Source organism: Aegilops tauschii, chromosome 1 (assembly GCF_002575655.3).
Source record: "Aegilops tauschii subsp. strangulata cultivar AL8/78 chromosome 1, Aet v6.0, whole genome shotgun sequence".
Lineage (NCBI taxonomy): Eukaryota > Viridiplantae > Streptophyta > Magnoliopsida > Poales > Poaceae > Aegilops > Aegilops tauschii.
The window spans coordinates 503,622,255-503,638,517 of NC_053035.3; the positions used below are offsets into that span (position 1 = coordinate 503,622,255).

The 16,263-nt window shown below is 44.0% G+C and overlaps 1 protein-coding gene across 6 annotated transcripts; it reads right to left on the reverse strand.

Annotated features, from left to right (window-relative positions):
- Nucleotides 1–1,127: 1,127 nt before the first annotated feature.
- Nucleotides 1,128–14,585, reverse strand: LOC109783181 (uncharacterized). 6 transcript variants are annotated; one of them, XM_073503128.1, is made up of 17 exons: nucleotides 14,090–14,585; nucleotides 13,707–13,993; nucleotides 13,501–13,606; nucleotides 12,676–12,716; nucleotides 12,002–12,459; nucleotides 11,876–11,906; nucleotides 11,755–11,792; nucleotides 10,881–10,931; nucleotides 10,697–10,770; nucleotides 10,280–10,438; nucleotides 8,269–8,320; nucleotides 8,070–8,164; nucleotides 7,856–7,907; nucleotides 3,944–3,999; nucleotides 3,349–3,415; nucleotides 2,214–2,487; nucleotides 1,128–2,119 (listed from the first exon to the last, which is right to left on the reverse strand). In XM_073503128.1, exons 2-17 carry the CDS (start codon nucleotides 13,736–13,738, stop codon nucleotides 1,453–1,455), a joined length of 2,253 nt encoding a protein of 750 aa, XP_073359229.1. In that variant the 5' UTR covers nucleotides 13,739–13,993; nucleotides 14,090–14,585; the 3' UTR covers nucleotides 1,128–1,452. The 6 variants fall into 6 exon arrangements, with proteins under 6 accessions (XP_073359229.1, XP_020197372.1, XP_040248742.1 ...); XM_020341783.4 differs by having other exon boundaries at nucleotides 13,707–14,418; XM_040392808.3 differs by lacking the exon at nucleotides 14,090–14,585 and having other exon boundaries at nucleotides 12,676–12,719; nucleotides 13,707–13,956.
- Between the last annotated feature and the right edge of the window lie 1,678 nt (nucleotides 14,586–16,263).

Here is a 16,263-nt window from a genome sequence, read left to right on the forward strand (position 1 = left end):
ACAGGACATGGCGAACAAGGGACCTCGCTAGAGAGAACACCCCACAGAAGAAGTCCACGCATGTGGATGCGCATGAATCCCACAAACTCAGTATAGTTGGTGCCATCGAAGATCACCAAATAGCGAGGGACATGAACATAGCCCGAAGAGGACATGACGAACTTGCTGTCTTTTTTTTTGGTCAACGGCCTGAACCCGATCTAGATCGAGCGAAGCAGCAGGAGCGCACACGACCACAAGCGCGAGGCAGGATCGGGAGACACCGGCTACCAAAACCAGATCGAGGGACGCAAGCCCAAGAGGCGCAACCGGGGCACCGGGCAGGAGCAGCCAGCGGAGCAGCGGCAAGACCGGAGCGGAGCAGCGGCCACAGGCGGCCACAGCAGCCGAACGGGGCAGGCGGACAAGGCGGCGGCCGGACGAGACGGGCCGGGCAGGGCAGTGGCCAGAGGGAGCAGGCTGGACTGGGTGGCGGCCGTACTCGGCGGCGGCCGGGCAGGGCGTGGCCGAACGGGGGAGGAGGCGGCAGTGGCCTGACGGAGCAGCTGCGGGACGGAGAGATAGCAGAGCCGGACCGGGCCAGGGGCTGGGTAGGAGACGACCGGAGAAGCAGCGGCCGGAGACAGGCAGGCTAGGAACGAGGAGCACGGAGTTGCATCGTGCGGGAGGCTAGCCTAGAATCTGACACCATGTTAGATAATCAGCAACTGACCTTCTCTTAGGGCGAAAGGCCATTACATATACATGTGTGTAAAATGCAGAAAACCCCTTATACAATGGGGATATACCGAAAAGAGACTATACACATTTAACACCTGCATTTCATTAAGAAGAAGAGAATTGCTTGGTTAATCAGGGGTAACAAGGCAAAAACCTGTTACAAACACACACACCTACATACGATTGATAAGAGACAACCATGTGAAAACCCAGACCACGCGATTGATTAAAGGATAATTGTGCAAAAACCCTGACCACATGATTGATCATCGGACTATCATGCAAAAACCCCATAGCCATGACACACTTAGCCACCCTCGAAGCACCGACATGCCACCAATGTTTCAGGTAGCTTTGACAATCTTCTACACATTCTATATCTAGCATTTCTGGATGAAGTCAGCAAATTGCCGAAGAAGCTCAGTTATGCATGTGTTAAATATGTTCAAGTGGCTCAAGTAGTCAGGTTACATTGATTGACTAGAAGACTGTGAATAACCCAATTACAGTTTGAAAGTAAACCAGACTCTTGATGGAACTGAAAAGAAACTCTTAACAGATCTGGAAACAGCAGGGGAACCTTCTACGGGACGAAACCTTTCTGTAACCAAATCTAAGACTAGTGCATTAGAGAGTACACACAGAAGAGCATGGGACTTAAAACATGGTTGTTAAGAAGGGACACTAAGGAAACGGAAACAAACGAACGTCGGGTCTGCAGTACAAATTAAGTTACATCGCCAGCAGGTTGTCGGTGATGTAGAGCTTGGCGCTATGCCGTATCAGCAACTCAAGAAGCCGCGCCTTGTTGTCTGCGTGGCTCTGCCCCCCTTTGGGGCAGCCCTTCCATTTAAGCCCGGCTGCCTGGACTGCCTCCAGCACAGGGGCCAACAAGTAGTTGTCACCGAACTTCTCCGCAAAGGGTTTCTTGAGGTTGATCCACTGGTAGAAGTAGTAAGGAATGGTGACATGCTTGAACGAGCACTCCTGCATCAGTATGGTACGGCAGTCCCAATCGCCCCACGTCACGACGGCAAAGCTAAGGCTACCTCCATTCTTTGTCTCTGCCTCCTTCAGCCAGGCTTGGTGCATCTGCAGCGCCTCCGACAGCATCACGCCGGCCTCCACATTTGTCTGCAGAATGCCGTTGTATTCCTTACAAAACTCGCTCAGTTCAGGGTGCATTATCGGGCAGACGTAAGTGTGGAAGGTGGACGCTTGTTGGCCGGTGACGGCGTCGACGAGGATGGATGAGAACTCGATGATCTCCAGCGGGTTGATATTCACGCCCTTCTCGCCAGTCGCCTTCAAGTCTACAATCACGAAGTGATCGTACGACTCAGTGACCTCATTGTTGTTATCTCCACAGAAAGCATGGCTTTTCTGCTTAACTGATGGCCTAAGAATAATAGATCCAGCAACATCAGTTTAACAAGGACGGCACTTTGCTAGGTTACATAAAGATCGAGAAAGTGAAGTTAGGGAAAACGCACTCTTGCTCAACGAGAACAATTTCCTTCGGAGGATTTTGCCATATGGCTTGCGAACTTATCACCATCATCACCATCATCATCATCGCAAATTCATCATTGATAGAGAGACATCCCATCTTCAACTGAAGAGAATCGAGTGGTAACAGTAGTGGACCGGGCGAACTTCTTCTGGTATGCAAGGAATAAGCAGAGGCTTTATGGTTCAAACGTGGCCTGGGCACAAAACTTCTCAAACCCAATGAGACTTGTCCTTCACCATAGTTAAGTGGTCCATCTACAAAATAGTAACAGTTAGGTTTGGGTAACAACTTTTTCGAAAAATTCACCCGTTTTTCTCCTGTAGCTCATGACTCGAGGAAAACTGGCTACAGCGAAATTAATTGGTAAAAGAACTTGGTATATATTTTCAAAAGCATGTCTCTTTTGTTAGCTATGAAATAACCTAGTCTATCAATTTATTTGGAGTTTCTACGGTGCACTAGCTAAGCCACTCACACACACCCGCAAAAAAAAAAAAAAAAAACTAAGCCACCAATGTTTGTTGAATTGGAACAGTCCGTCAAACTGTTTGTGAAGCGGAGATGCAACAAAACTTGACCTGGTTAAGATACTATGTTTCTTTTTTCTTTGCATGCATTCTTGTACCACGTGCTCTTATCCCTTCGCTTCATGTTCTAACGGTTTGGATAAGAAAAGGCGCACTAATGTTGGTGAATTAAAATTGAACTTGGGACTCAATGAACATAGTTTTGTAAATAAAACAAAAGGTGCTTTCAAAGATTTGAATGAAAGGCGAGGAACAAAAACAGAAGCTGGCTAAAATAAGTACAAGGTTAAATGCAGTGAAGCCAATTTGCTCAAACTGTACAGATATTCCACACATTTTAAAGGTAAACCAGGCTTGTAAATAAGTACAAGGCTAATTGTTATATAGACATTTTGCTCAAATTGTGTAGATATTCCACAATTTTTGTTCAAATTGAACTAGGGACTCAATGAAAGTAGTTTCGCAAATATGTACAATTTGTACTGCCATGATCGAAGTTGAATAGATGGGAAGTTTCTCACGATTTTTTTATATCACAATGATTATTAAGTTCAAGAGAAATGGCATTGCCATCTGAATTGAACTTACATGCAATTTGATGTTCTTCCTTGGCAGCAAACGCCTTGCAATGTTCATTGGGGAAAGAGTAGCCTTGCTGAATATAACAAGGTACAGATATTAATATATCTTCTCCTATATTTCAGAGTTAAATAAAACAATCTATGTTTTATTATCCTCACATCATGAGCCTAGAATTCCTTGATAATATCCACAAGAGAATAGACTAGGAAGAAACACTCAGATCAACCAGGTCCCAATTTTGAGTCCCATTAGACCACGGAACCGTTCCTATTGGGCACCATTACTAAGGTCATGTTTGGTTAGGTACCCGGACAAATCATGCTAGATAGACAAAAGGTGTCTATAGCAAGCCTGACTTTTTCTTTGTGTGACAAAGCAAAGCATGAGAGATGAGGGTATTTCATTAAATTTAACTTTGTAGAATCTTGAGCAGTAATGGGCATAGTTAAACTGCTAAAAATATCAAATCAGCATTAGCAGCCTTTGAATCTACCATTTGGAGTATGGTTTCTGAAATGGAGAGGACAAAAATTCTCAACCCTACTACACAGAACATATTGTAGTTACCTGACTATTTTTTATAATATTCAGTTCCACTTACATGATATTGCGCATCCACCAACGTTGGATATCGACCAATTGTCCAGTATCCTGCACCTGAACAGAGGAATGCACGACATGTGGAAAGCATGATGAAGCACAATAAGGACCTTTGAAGAGCTTAAGCAAGAAGTTGGTAAGCAACTTCATATTTTCGGCAAATTCAGATATTTTGCATGGTTACCTTTTCTATGTTATTTGTAACCAACATTTGTTTTTGTAGTCCTTTGCCAAACCAGTCTACCAATTATTATTTTTGAGGTTGTATAGAGCAGTAATTTCAAGGAAGGTGACGCAAACACCACCACTGGTGTTTCAATGCTAGGAGGAGAAAAAAATCACATCCATAGACTACAACACAACCAAGGTTGGGTCACAGAGCATGACTTAAAAGATCATAATTCATGAGCATTTTTCCAAGTTATGGGAAAAGGGGCTCCGAGATGTGTGCACTTCAATGGCACGAGCTCAACTTAGAAACACATGACTTGACCGATTTGGACGAGCACATCACCGAGGAGGAGGTTAGATCGGTCATTAACAAAATGCCAAAAGACAAGGCCCTTGGCTGGACAGTTTCACTGGGATCTTTTTCAATAAATGTTGGGACATTACCAAGGACAACACCATGCCATTCATTCAACTCTTTGAAGGTCTCCATGGGAACAACCTTCATTGGCTCAACTCCGCGAGTGTAGTTTGCTTCCCAAGAAAGAAGGGGTGGAGGGAATCTTTGACTATAGGCCCATAGGTCTCATTCATGCGATTGCAAAGGTCCTTGCAATTCGCCTTAGCTCTAACAAGGATGCCCTTGTTTCCAATGCACAAAGTGCCTTTATCAAGGAAAGAAGTATCCACAACATTTTCATGTATGCGAGAAACTGCGCCTGGCGTCTTCACAAGAGCAACAATCCTATCCATCTCTCCTATTCAAGTCAACATCTGAAAGGCCTTCAATTCTGTCAAGTGAGAGTACATCATTGATGTTCAACCTAGAGGCTTCCCAACCAAATTCCTGAATTGGATCACCGCCCTCCTAGGCACCTCATCTTCCCGGATTCTCCTCAATGGGGTGGCTAGCTCCCCTATGAAGCATGGGAGGGGCCTTCATCAAGGAGACCCCCTACCGCCACTTCTTTTTGTCATAGCGATGGACCCTCTCCAACAACTTATTGAGCTCGCTACCTGGAAAGGCCTTCTTCAAAGATGAGGGGGTGTGGACCCGTAGCTTGGACATCGTTCTATGTAGATGATGAAGCCATTTATATAGCTTCCATTAAGAAAGACATTGACATGCTTACCATCCTTCTCAAGTGTTTTGGCGAGGACACGTGCCTCAGAACCAACTTCCACAAGAGCTCGGTCATCCCCATTAGATGTGCTCACATCAGCTTGGTCGACATCCTACAAAGTCTACCGACCACTCGAACGTTCTTCCCTATGAGATATTTGTGGACTCCCACTTTCGGTGCGACAACTTAAGAGGGATGTTTGATGATTTCCAAATTCTTGAAGATAGGTGGCGGCCAAGCTTGTGCCTTTGGAAGGAAATGGCATCGTCACCATTGGGAGGACCACCCTTCTCAAGTTGATTCTCTCCTCCCAAGCGGTGTAGTAAATCACTCCCCTTGTTGTCCGGCCAACCACTCTACACAACACCAACAATATTAAACTTAACTTCCTATGGCCCGGTTCGGAAAAGACAACCGGGGTGAAATGCAAAATAAATTGGAACATAGTGTGTCGGCCTTTAGAGCGTGGGCTTGGGGTTCTTGACACTGAGAAATTTTTGAGTGCCCTTAGATTGAGATGGCCTTGGTACAAGTTGGAAGAACCCTTGAAGTTATGGGTCGGATTGAGCAAAACATGTGATGAAAAAGACCTTGATCTTTTCTATGGGCTCACAACAATCACTGTGGGCAATGGAGCCAAAACCTCCTTTTGGGATGCGCCATGGGTTCAGAAGTGTAAGACAAAGGAGATAGCACCGCTTATTTACGAAGCATCCACCAAGATAAGCATTAAAGTGAGGGATCCCCTTCGTCGAGGATGACGGGCCAGGTCGTGGGTCCTTGTGGCGGTGCCGGTCGTGGCGGATCTTGGGATCCCGCTCCCAGGGACATCACAGGACGCGCGTGGCGGCCAGAGCTTTCTCAGGTGTTGACGACGCTTGCTGCACGATCGCGGCGGCTGTTGCCACTGTAAGGGCGACAATAAGGACTGGCGCGACGGTGGGTGCTTCCTATAGTACCCGGAATCAGGCTGGCGGCCCCTCTTTGTTGAAGGCGGCGGACTCTAGGGTCGTGTCGGTGGCTCGAAGTTTGGATCTCGAGGTGGTGATGACCTTTATGGGGCTGGTGGCAGTATGGGACGTCACCTCCATCAACAGATCGGGTTTGATGCGGCTCGGCAGGAGAAACATGTGCCTCATTCGGAGTTGTCGTGCAGTGCCTGTCGCTGGCAGGTCAAGTCACTGACAGATGCTACGCACGACGTGTTATGCGGAGATGTCAAGTCATGCCTGCTATAGCCACGTGCTGTAGGGTGGCTCTGGCAGAGGTGCCATGCTTAGCGTGTTGCTGCTGGATCGAAGGTGGTGCGACTGTAGCGGGAGGCAGGCGGTATGTGACATCTTTGTCTTCCGTCGTCTTCTCCAAAGGTATCCGACTATCAAGGCGTCGGTAACAAGATAAGGGCAGATGATACAGACAGTTTCAATGAAGGGTTTATGCACTCCGGTGGAAACACAAGATCTCTGATCGGGCTATGTCGACACGCGCCTATGTCATGTCCTTCTTGAAGGTGATGGATTGAAGCTTGGCTTGAGGATGAGAATCCGGAGTTCAACCTTGTGGTGGATTCGCCATCATCGATGCACGTGCGGTGATTCCTTCTTGAAGGTGTAGTCTAGGAGTTGTGTATTTTCATTTCTGTTGTGTCTTGTAACATAGGATTAGTGGCTCTCTGGTGAAGTTACTGTCGCGAGGCATGTGGCCTCAGGTTTCTTCTTCTTTATTTCCAGGTTGATGTTGTTCCACTGCTGAATTCCGCATTAATAATAATGTCCCTGTTTGGATCCATGGGTTAGAGTTAGTCTGAGCTAGTTGGGGCTCAAATAGCCCTAAAATATCCAAACATGAGGGCTAGATTGGAGCTAGTTGCATCTAACCCATCCAAAAAATATCCCACCCAAGAGGTGCTAGTTGGAGCTAGTTCTCATGGGGCCCACTGAAAAATCACTTTTCTCTCTCTATCCCGCCAGCCAAGAGGTGCTAATTGGAGCTAGTTCTCGCGGGGCCCACTGGAAAATCACATTTTTCTCTCCATCAAGTGCATTTATTGTCAATTTAACCCTGTCATCGAAACACCTCTTTGGCTAGAGTTAGTTCAGGATTATAGTCATGAGCTAGAAACTAACTCTAACCTCTAACTAAGTTAGAGTATCCAAACAGGGCCAATGTATGGCTGCATGCATCGTCCTGATGCAGAGGCCGGGGGGATATCCTCCTTCTCGAAAAAAGGAGCATTCCCTTCTGTTCGTGTTTTTGTGAAGACCTTCTCTTTGTGATATAACTTAATTGGATAAGGAGAAAAGGAGCACAAACATATGTGGCCAAATTGTTTGTATAATTTTCTAATTGATTTAACATTGCAAGGTCCTTTCAAATTTTATCCAAGGGAAAATAACAGTGACTACAATAAAGGTTAAACTTCTAGATGAATTAAATTTAAAAAGTAAATCTAACAAATTAAACAATATATCGTTAATGTACAGATGAATTTCATTTGTTATATTTTTATATTTTGGTAAAAAGATATATTCACCCCAAAAAGACGTGCAACATCCAGCATATGCTGTGGGAATGATTATAGGTTGAAGAGGAGCGGGCATGGTCCTCTATTTTGAACTTACCCATCATTTGTCCTTGTGCAGATGAATGATGTGGGTAAGCACTGGGATCCACCTGAACAAAATAAAAAAAATTGTGAAAAAAAGAGAGATTTAGATAGGTGGCAACGTGGTCAATGCGGTCAATGTGTAAAGAAAAACTGGCATTCCTCTCTATATGGACTGACTGAACCCAATAGCACTCTTCATTCTTCAATTCAACACGCAGGATAATCACCTGTATCTCGGGTAGAGTGTCCTGAGAGTTCGTGCATGGCATGTATGCATTTCCATGTGAATGACCACGTTGATTGTGATCGTCTGTGCCATTTCCTGTATATGAACGGCAAATAGTATCATCTCTGCATCCTTCTTACATTTCTTGATAATGATTATCAGTTGAAGAGGAATGGTATAGCCCTCTAACTTGAACTTACCCATTATTTGACCTTGTGCTGACCGATGATTTGCTTCATCATTGGGAGTCACCTGAACAAAATTAAAGAAATGGAAAATATTAAAAGTTAGACATATGTCAGAATGGAGCTGTTAAATACAATAATTTAGGCGTGTGATATATGACGATCGTTAAGTTTTTTCGATAAATGGTGGATTTTATTGGCTCCGAATGGAGCATCAAGAGGATACAAACACAACGAGCACACACCCAGCCTCTGCATAGCTAAAATGCACACAACCAACACCAACGCACACAGAAAAATCGTCAGCAAATAGCAAAGTCAAATAAGACCAAAGCAATGCATAGACGATGAAAAAAACCCTAAAGCGATCAGACCTGCAATCAGCAAGCTATAACAAACACCATATCCGCACCAACCAATTCAATAACAACACATGGACGATGAAGTTCTTCAACAGTAACGCCTTCAGGAAGGGAGCAACGCTCATACGTCACCGTCGTCGGATCCAACCACCAAAGGCAAGAATCTAGGTTTTCACCCTGAAGAATCAGTTCGAGCAAAACCGAGCAATGCCTTCAATAAGGTACATTGCCAGGTATAACCAACCCGAGTCAGACCTAGGCTTTCCCCCCGGATCTCAAGACCGGAAGCTCGAGTAGCACGACCGTCGACATCACACGTGTGTTGTGACCACCACTCTTCCGCGATCCCAGCAACAAAATGCGATATGTACCAACGCTGCTGCACCACCATCCCTCTGCGTCAAGCCGTCTTTTATAGTTTGCATCTCACCATTGAAGTAAACCATCGGATCTGAAGGAAGGAGTCTTCACAATGGCCTTTCGATGGCCACCGCAAGAGAGAGCTCTGCATAGGCCGTCAGCCTAGGGGCCGGCATGGCCGGAACCAGGACGAAGCCTTGCTGGCCAGACAGTGCCGTCACTTGAGGATCGCCATGGAGAATCTACAGCGCCATCAAGAAACCGTCCCGCAGCAGGCCTGTTCGGACCCGCCACGATCGATCCCAAGATCCGTCCATGGCGCTACCCACGCAGCCACCATGTTCGCCGTCTCTGCAGAAGAGACCCGGGGCCGCCGGCCTGACGCCCACGCTCCGCCATGAGCAAGCCCCACAGCCGGAGCCCCACAGAGCCGCAGCCCACACATGCCCAGATATTTACAAGTAAATGTCTGCAATATCAACGTCTACCATTGGTTTCGTGCCTGGGCTACAAGGCGCGATGACTATATCTCGCTGAAGGGGTATGCTAATTGTTCGCGGGCAGTTAATGGAGGAAATAGGGGAGGAGAAATTGGGGTGCCCTGGGATTCGAACCCTGCACTCCCGGTTCACAGGAAGTGCGACAAGCGACTGTTCTAGGCTTGTGTTCGTGATGGATAAGTAGGGTTATTGTTCTTAACTGGAAACAAGCCGGGTTTGTCATTGTTTATTCTCCTTTTTTTGCAGTTTTTTTTTCTCTGTTCGTTCTCTCTTTTCGTTCGTTTTTTCCCTTTCTTTCTTTCTTCGTCGTATTTCTTTATTTTTCTTTTTTCCTTCTCCATTTTTCCTTTCTTTTTTGCATTTGTTTCTTCATTTTTTTATTTTTTCTTCTCCAGTTTTTGTTTTTTAGTTTTTCTTATGTTTGTTTTCGTTTTCACTCTATGTTTTCGTAAATGTCAAAAACATTTTTTAATAAGTGATCATCATTTTTTTAATACACGTTCAACATTGTTCGAACGCTTATTCAACATTTTTTAAGTATTTGTTCAATATTTTTCAAATACTCGTTCGCAATTTTTAAATACTTATTTAACATTCTTAAATACTTGTTCAACATTTTGAAATTCCTGTTCAATATTTTTCAATACATTTTAATATTTTTCAAATACTTGTTCAACATTTTTGTGTCACCCGTTTGCATTTCGATAGACCACACTCATTTATCCTAGCCCTCTTCTACTGTCGAAATCGTTTCCACGACACGTGGGTACTTTGAAAATAAAAATAAATTATACTCATACTTACCAATGGAAGGGCAGTACTCAATTGTCCGCTTGCAAACAAGTTATCCCAAAACTCTAAAAAAGTCACATCGTCCATATCCAAAACCGGATCCCTATGCACTCCATCATGCAAAAAATTATCTCCAAAGTTGTGAGGCGTATCATCATCATCAGTAACATCCTGCATGGGTCAAAGAGAAGATAATGTAAGAAATTTCATATTGTTATGTGTTGGGAGCTGATTACAGGCCACGAGTTGTTGAATTCACTCGATGTTCAACATAGTTACACACGCAGCAATTTCTAGGATTGAACTAACAGTCAACGTTCCATTATTTTACTTGCAACCTTTTGTACGGCATTCCTTTTCATGTCTTCCTATCAAACATCGGCCTGCACCAACTCATTTTCGGAAATCAACTGATTAAAACGTGCTTACCGTCCCCATAGACGTATCTGTGTCTGTGCCTGCGTTAGAAGTACCAACATGTTGAGATGGTTGCCTGCTAAATACTGCAATTTAATAGGAAACTTTGTGCATCAATTCACTACGTGCAAAGATATCAATTGCTCATAAACTTGATAGGAGGAAGGAAGGCAACGTAGATGAAGAAAGCTCCTACCAGGTAGCTCTAATGGAACAAGTCCATTATTTGTTGCTCGTCTTTTTCCCCCTGAAATTGAACATGACACGTAGCCCTCAATAGTACTTAATAGAGAAAGGAATGACAATAAAACCTTTAGACCCAACTCACTCCATGTCTTTTATTTTTTGCCACGTATTTCATAGCACCATTTCACATTTGCTTCTATGACAATAATGTACAACTGTTCAACTTGGCTTATTTGAGAACCACACAAAGGGCCCGGCCAGATCAATCTAGTTGACAGGTGAATGCACACGCTATGCAAGGTAGGAAATTCATGGCGTGACGAATCATCATGGATGAGCTTCTAATTCTCTATCAATGTTCTCTATTAAAGACTAATGTAGTTATTAGGGTTGATGGACACCTTACATGAGGTGCTGATTCGATGCAGTGGCCAGGGGTTTTCACCCTCTTTTCGAAAGAAAAAAAAAACACAAGGTGCTGATTTGAAGAGTCGCTGAAGCCGAACCGTTTAAGCACCGTTGAAGGGGTGAGAAAGGATGGACTGGAAAAGGATAAGCTAGCAAGTGGGAATTAAGTAGCATTGGCCTCCACTCTAAAATTACTCCTCGTTCTATGGAGAAAAAACAGTTATACGCAAACTAAATAAATGACGACAAAGAAAGGAAAAGAAGATAAATGAAGTTTGTACTAGACACTGTTGAGTCTGAATTTTGAAATTTAGTGACAAAACATTGCTAACTGGCATTTCGTGGAAAATGAAAATGGTTTCCCAAAACTAAACAAAATGTTGAACATTAAACATGAAACATATTTGTATGTAGTTCATAATTCAGGCCTATAGTTATCTATATGAGGAAGCAATGGATTTGAAGCTCACATATACCTCTTCGTTCCTTTGTTGGGGAGTTCTCTCTTCTTGATCTGCACGTCAAAAAACCATTAGTCAACAACTCACTGCGGTAGGACCATATCAAGATGCAATTTATATCTTTTTTACCACGAACCTTGGTGACGACCCCTCTTTGCTTTTGTTGCCTGGAAAGTTCGAAAATAGCAAAGGTAAATAAAACTGGTACAATCGTATCAAACATATTGTTATTACTATAACATCTTCAGAAAAAGCAAATCACCTCTTGGCCTATGCTGCACAAAGAAACTATTTGATACTCCTTCCAGAACTCTTTCTCCAGTATGCTCAATGACCTTTACCCCAAGCTTGACATACTGTTTATTAGAGCTCTTGTGAATTCTGGTGTTTTCATGAACACCTTTCCCATCTTTCAGTTGAAATATGGCACTTTTAATTTTCTCCTTTACAGAATCTGTCTTTATTACACTTGCCTCAAATTCATCCTTGGTCCAGTCCCAGACATTTTCATAGAACTCTGCTTTCACGACAACTAGCTCAACTTTCAGTGAAGCAAGGTGATGACCAGCTGCAATTTGATTTCCCTGCAAATCCTCCACAACCACCGTTATGCCATTCCCCTCCCAGGTGCCTATAGGGCACCCTATATGAACTATCTCGTTCACAACACTTCTGATTACTAGTTTATATTTCGTTGTGATGCTTTCGTCCGCTTGTGAGCTGCAGCAGAATATACAGAAAATATATAGTAAGTTCAATTAGAGGGCAACAAATAAAATATTCCCGTGCTCACTTGAACCATGTGCTCACGTAAAAGAAAAAACCGTTATTATTGGGGTTATGGCGCATCCTGGGCACGGAACCATGCTGAGAAGATTATTAGAGGAAGCTAGCAGTTTTGCACCTAACCAAATGATTGCTAGAGGAAGCTCCTACCTCAGAGGTGGAGGTGCAATCGGAGTTTCCTGGGCCTGTTGCTGCTTTTTACAAAGCAAAAGAAACAAATTTAAATTAGTCAAAGTTCATAAGGAGCATGCATACTATTTTACATGATAAGATCCGTCATCATTCAAATTAAAGTATTAGCATGGTACTACCTCTGTCATAGATGTACGATGTTTTTGCAGTTCAATTTAGAAACAAAGAGTGTACTAATTTGGTCTATACTCGCTACTAAAATGTTTGATTTGAAAAATGATAGTTCAAAAGTGAGTTTGGAACATCCCAGCACAAATTTCCAAAGAAAAAATGCGCTTGATCGAAGTAGTATTCATGCTGTCGTGTTAGGGACATGTGGTATTTTTTTTCTTCTGTTGCTAGTAGTCCTAAATTAGGACACGGCTAATCTAATTACACGGCAAGATTGATTACTACTGTACTAGATTTAACCAAACTAACAAGCCTACTAGAGAATGGACTCACGATGCAAGTCCAAACCATATGTGAACACGCTAATCAACCCAACACATCAAGATTATTGCTAACAGCTTCGTCATAGATGTGTCTATACTCGGTACTAGAATGTGTGATCTGGAAGGGGGCGGGGCGGGGGAATCCGAGGGTTCAAGATCTAGATCCCCAGCACAAATTCCCAAAGAAGAATGATAGTTCAAAAGTGAGTTTGGAACAGCTCGACTCAACATGAAAGGAAGGGGGGGGGGGGGGGGGGGGGGGGGAATCCCACCCAGGGCTCAAGATCTAGATCCCAGTACGAATTTCCAGAGGGGGGGGGGGGGGGGGGGGGGCGCTTGGTCGAAGTACCTGAATACTAGCAATTTTGCTTTCCAATTTGTCAATCCGTTCCTCTATGGAGCACTTCTGCTCCTTAAGCCACCGAACTTCCTCCACAAGAAGAGAGAGCGGCAAACTGAATGAACACACCTGGATTGAAATGAGATACACAAGAAGCCACTCTGCAAACAAAAACAAGATGAAACACTAACTGCTCTCTGAAGAGGTATACGTACTTTTGCTGATCGGATTCCTTGTTCTTCTCCATGGCGATTCACCGCCCGAGCTTGCCGTCCTTCTTCGCTGTGAAGCCTTTGACTCTGTTTCCCATTTAGGAGCGGTATCGGTGGTGTACATTTCTTGGGGGCGAATCTCCGCGGGGACCAAACCGCGTTTTTTTCCCACCAACTCTGATATTTTCACAGCAGGATTGTGCGCGCCTTAGGCCCTCCACTACATAGGACAAAAGTGATGACAAAAGTTGTGTATTTGTTATTGATGCCCTCGATTGCCCAGCCGGTGCCTAAAAAAAATTCAGGGCATGGGAGCAAGTATAAAAAATCCATTCGACGGTCCAGCTCTCTGTTTTCTGGCGCGAAGCAACAGCCATCAACTGTACCTCCGCCTTACTCCACCGTCTCCGGTGAGGTCTCTACCACCTGCCGTCGACGCTGCACTTTGCGCCGCATCGCTGTGCTGTGCACCCCGCCGGTCTCCTAGGCTCCACCGTCGCCCGGTTCGCGCGGCTATGCCTCCGGTCGCGAGATCGTGCCGCCCGCAACCACCACCCTCTGGGTGCTAGCTTCGTCCCCAAACGCGAGCCAGACCCGCCTGCGACCACGCCTCTGAGCGGCCCGGCGCCGGCAGCCTCCGTTGCGTGGTTGCCCGGCTCACGACCTCCGCCCCGCCATGCCCCGCTCCAATTCCGCCGCCGTAGAACCTCCATCCGACATGGATCTAGTGACCAGACGTTGAATCGAGAAGAGGAGTTAAGGAAGTTGATGGATCCGCATGAATTGGATGGGGATATTTTGCCCCACGGTCTGCTAGGATGCGGAGGAAGTGGGGAAGAGCTGAACCGATCGTGCGAGGTAGAGCTTGGTACTTTTTTTCACGAGGAAGAAAGGAGACTCTGGTACTCCCTCCCTTCCTAGGTATACGTTTCACATATGATGTATATAGGGATATTTTAAAGTGTAGATTCACTCATTTTACTTGTCGCTCAAATGGATGTATCTAGAGGAACAAATTTAGGACAAGTTTTTTTTAACGGAGTACTTCGTATTTAGTCCGTATTGAAATCTTAAAAAAAACTTATATTTAAGAATGAAGGAAGTACTCCCTCCGTCCCATAATATAAGAACGTTTTCGACACTAATGTAGTGTTAAAAACGTTTTTATATTATGGGACGGAGGGAGTAGTTAGGTTGACAGATTTGTTTATTATGCACGTGGCTTCCGTTTGGCCAATAATAACATTAACGTGCTGAGTGGGAACACGCAGTCCCTCTTTTCTTTTTTAGCAGCCACATCCTGTGGCAGAGGTCCGTCCTCTAGTGGCCCATCCTTCCACTGGCCACACTGGCTAAGAGGTTAAGCTTGGGGGAGCTCATCCTCTAGTTACCCATGCATGCATATTTATTTTATTTATTGTTATTTCATTTGTTTTTGTATTTTGCTTGTTTATTTTCAGTTTGCATAATAAAGTGAGGAGCACACTTTGGTCTTGCCTTGTCGTAGTTCTCTTCATTTGTTTTCTTTGAGCCTACATGTTTGTTCTCACCTAGCAAGAGGAAATGAAGAAAATGAATTGGGACTTGATGGAGGGGAAGAGTGAGCTAGCGCAAGAAGGTATGCCATATACATAATCCCTTGTCTTGTAATATTATTTGAGAAAGAATTTTCAGTTGACTGGCTGCACTTAAATTAGTTCCCCGCGTTAGTTAAATATCATCTAGTCATAACTCTCAATTTCTGATTTTGCTAGTCAAACCTTGTGGAAAAGGATGATTTGTTTTAATGAAAAATCTGAAATTTTTAGAGGATATGAGCTTTCAAAGAGAACGAGTATTTAAGCAATTCAACTCCACATGCTGATTTTGATTGACGTGATGACACCTATTGATGGAGTTGTTTAGAGGGATGATTATTTGATGTAATTGAGGTTATGCCAAAATTTATTCGCAATACTTAAATCGTGGAGCTCCAGTCTTAGGCTGGCTTTATGTCCTCTTGCTATATGTTGAGATAATTCATGTAACTGCAACTCTGTCACAAACTTGAGGATTGTGTGGTAAATGATCGACCTTCCCCAAGAGAGTGTGTAAGTGGTAAATAAAAGCACTGATTGCTGAGCTTGAAAGAGACAGTCATTCTTGTTCCATAGTGCATGAAATTAAGCCACGACAGAAACCAATTGCATATAATGAATTTCGGCATAACCCCGTCACCTAGAGTTGAAATCCCGAAGAACAATAACCGAGAGAAGTGTTTGAGAGCCATGACTAAGAGGCATTAGTGGGTGTTAATGAAAAACTTGAGTACTTTGCTATCTTTGTTCTCCAAACCTTTGAAATGCATTTTGATGATTGAGCTTAAGTCGAATATCCATCTAATTGGTGAACACCTTCATTTGCCTAAATACTTGGTTAACGAAGAAATTTTCCTTTGAGAAGTTATAACTAATGGTATGAGCCTATCCGTGGTTAGGCAGTGAGTTTAGGTGCAGCTATTCAATTGCAAATACTTTCTGGAATGATCTTGCAGGTTAAGAGAGGATGGATATGATATATT

Excerpts from the sequence above, each read along its gene's own strand:
- LOC109783181 (XM_045230097.2), bottom strand. The coding sequence starts at position 13,827 with ATGTACACCACCGATACCGCTCCTAAATGGGAAACAGAGTCAAAGGCT. Across the intron at positions 12,720-13,500 it reads GCAAAATTGCTAGTATTCAG|CAGCAACAGGCCCAGGAAAC; the intron begins GTACTTCGACCA and ends CTTTGTAAAAAG. Across the intron at positions 7,908-8,069 it reads ACACTCTACCCGAGATACAG|GTGGATCCCAGTGCTTACCC; the intron begins GTGATTATCCTG and ends TATTTTGTTCAG.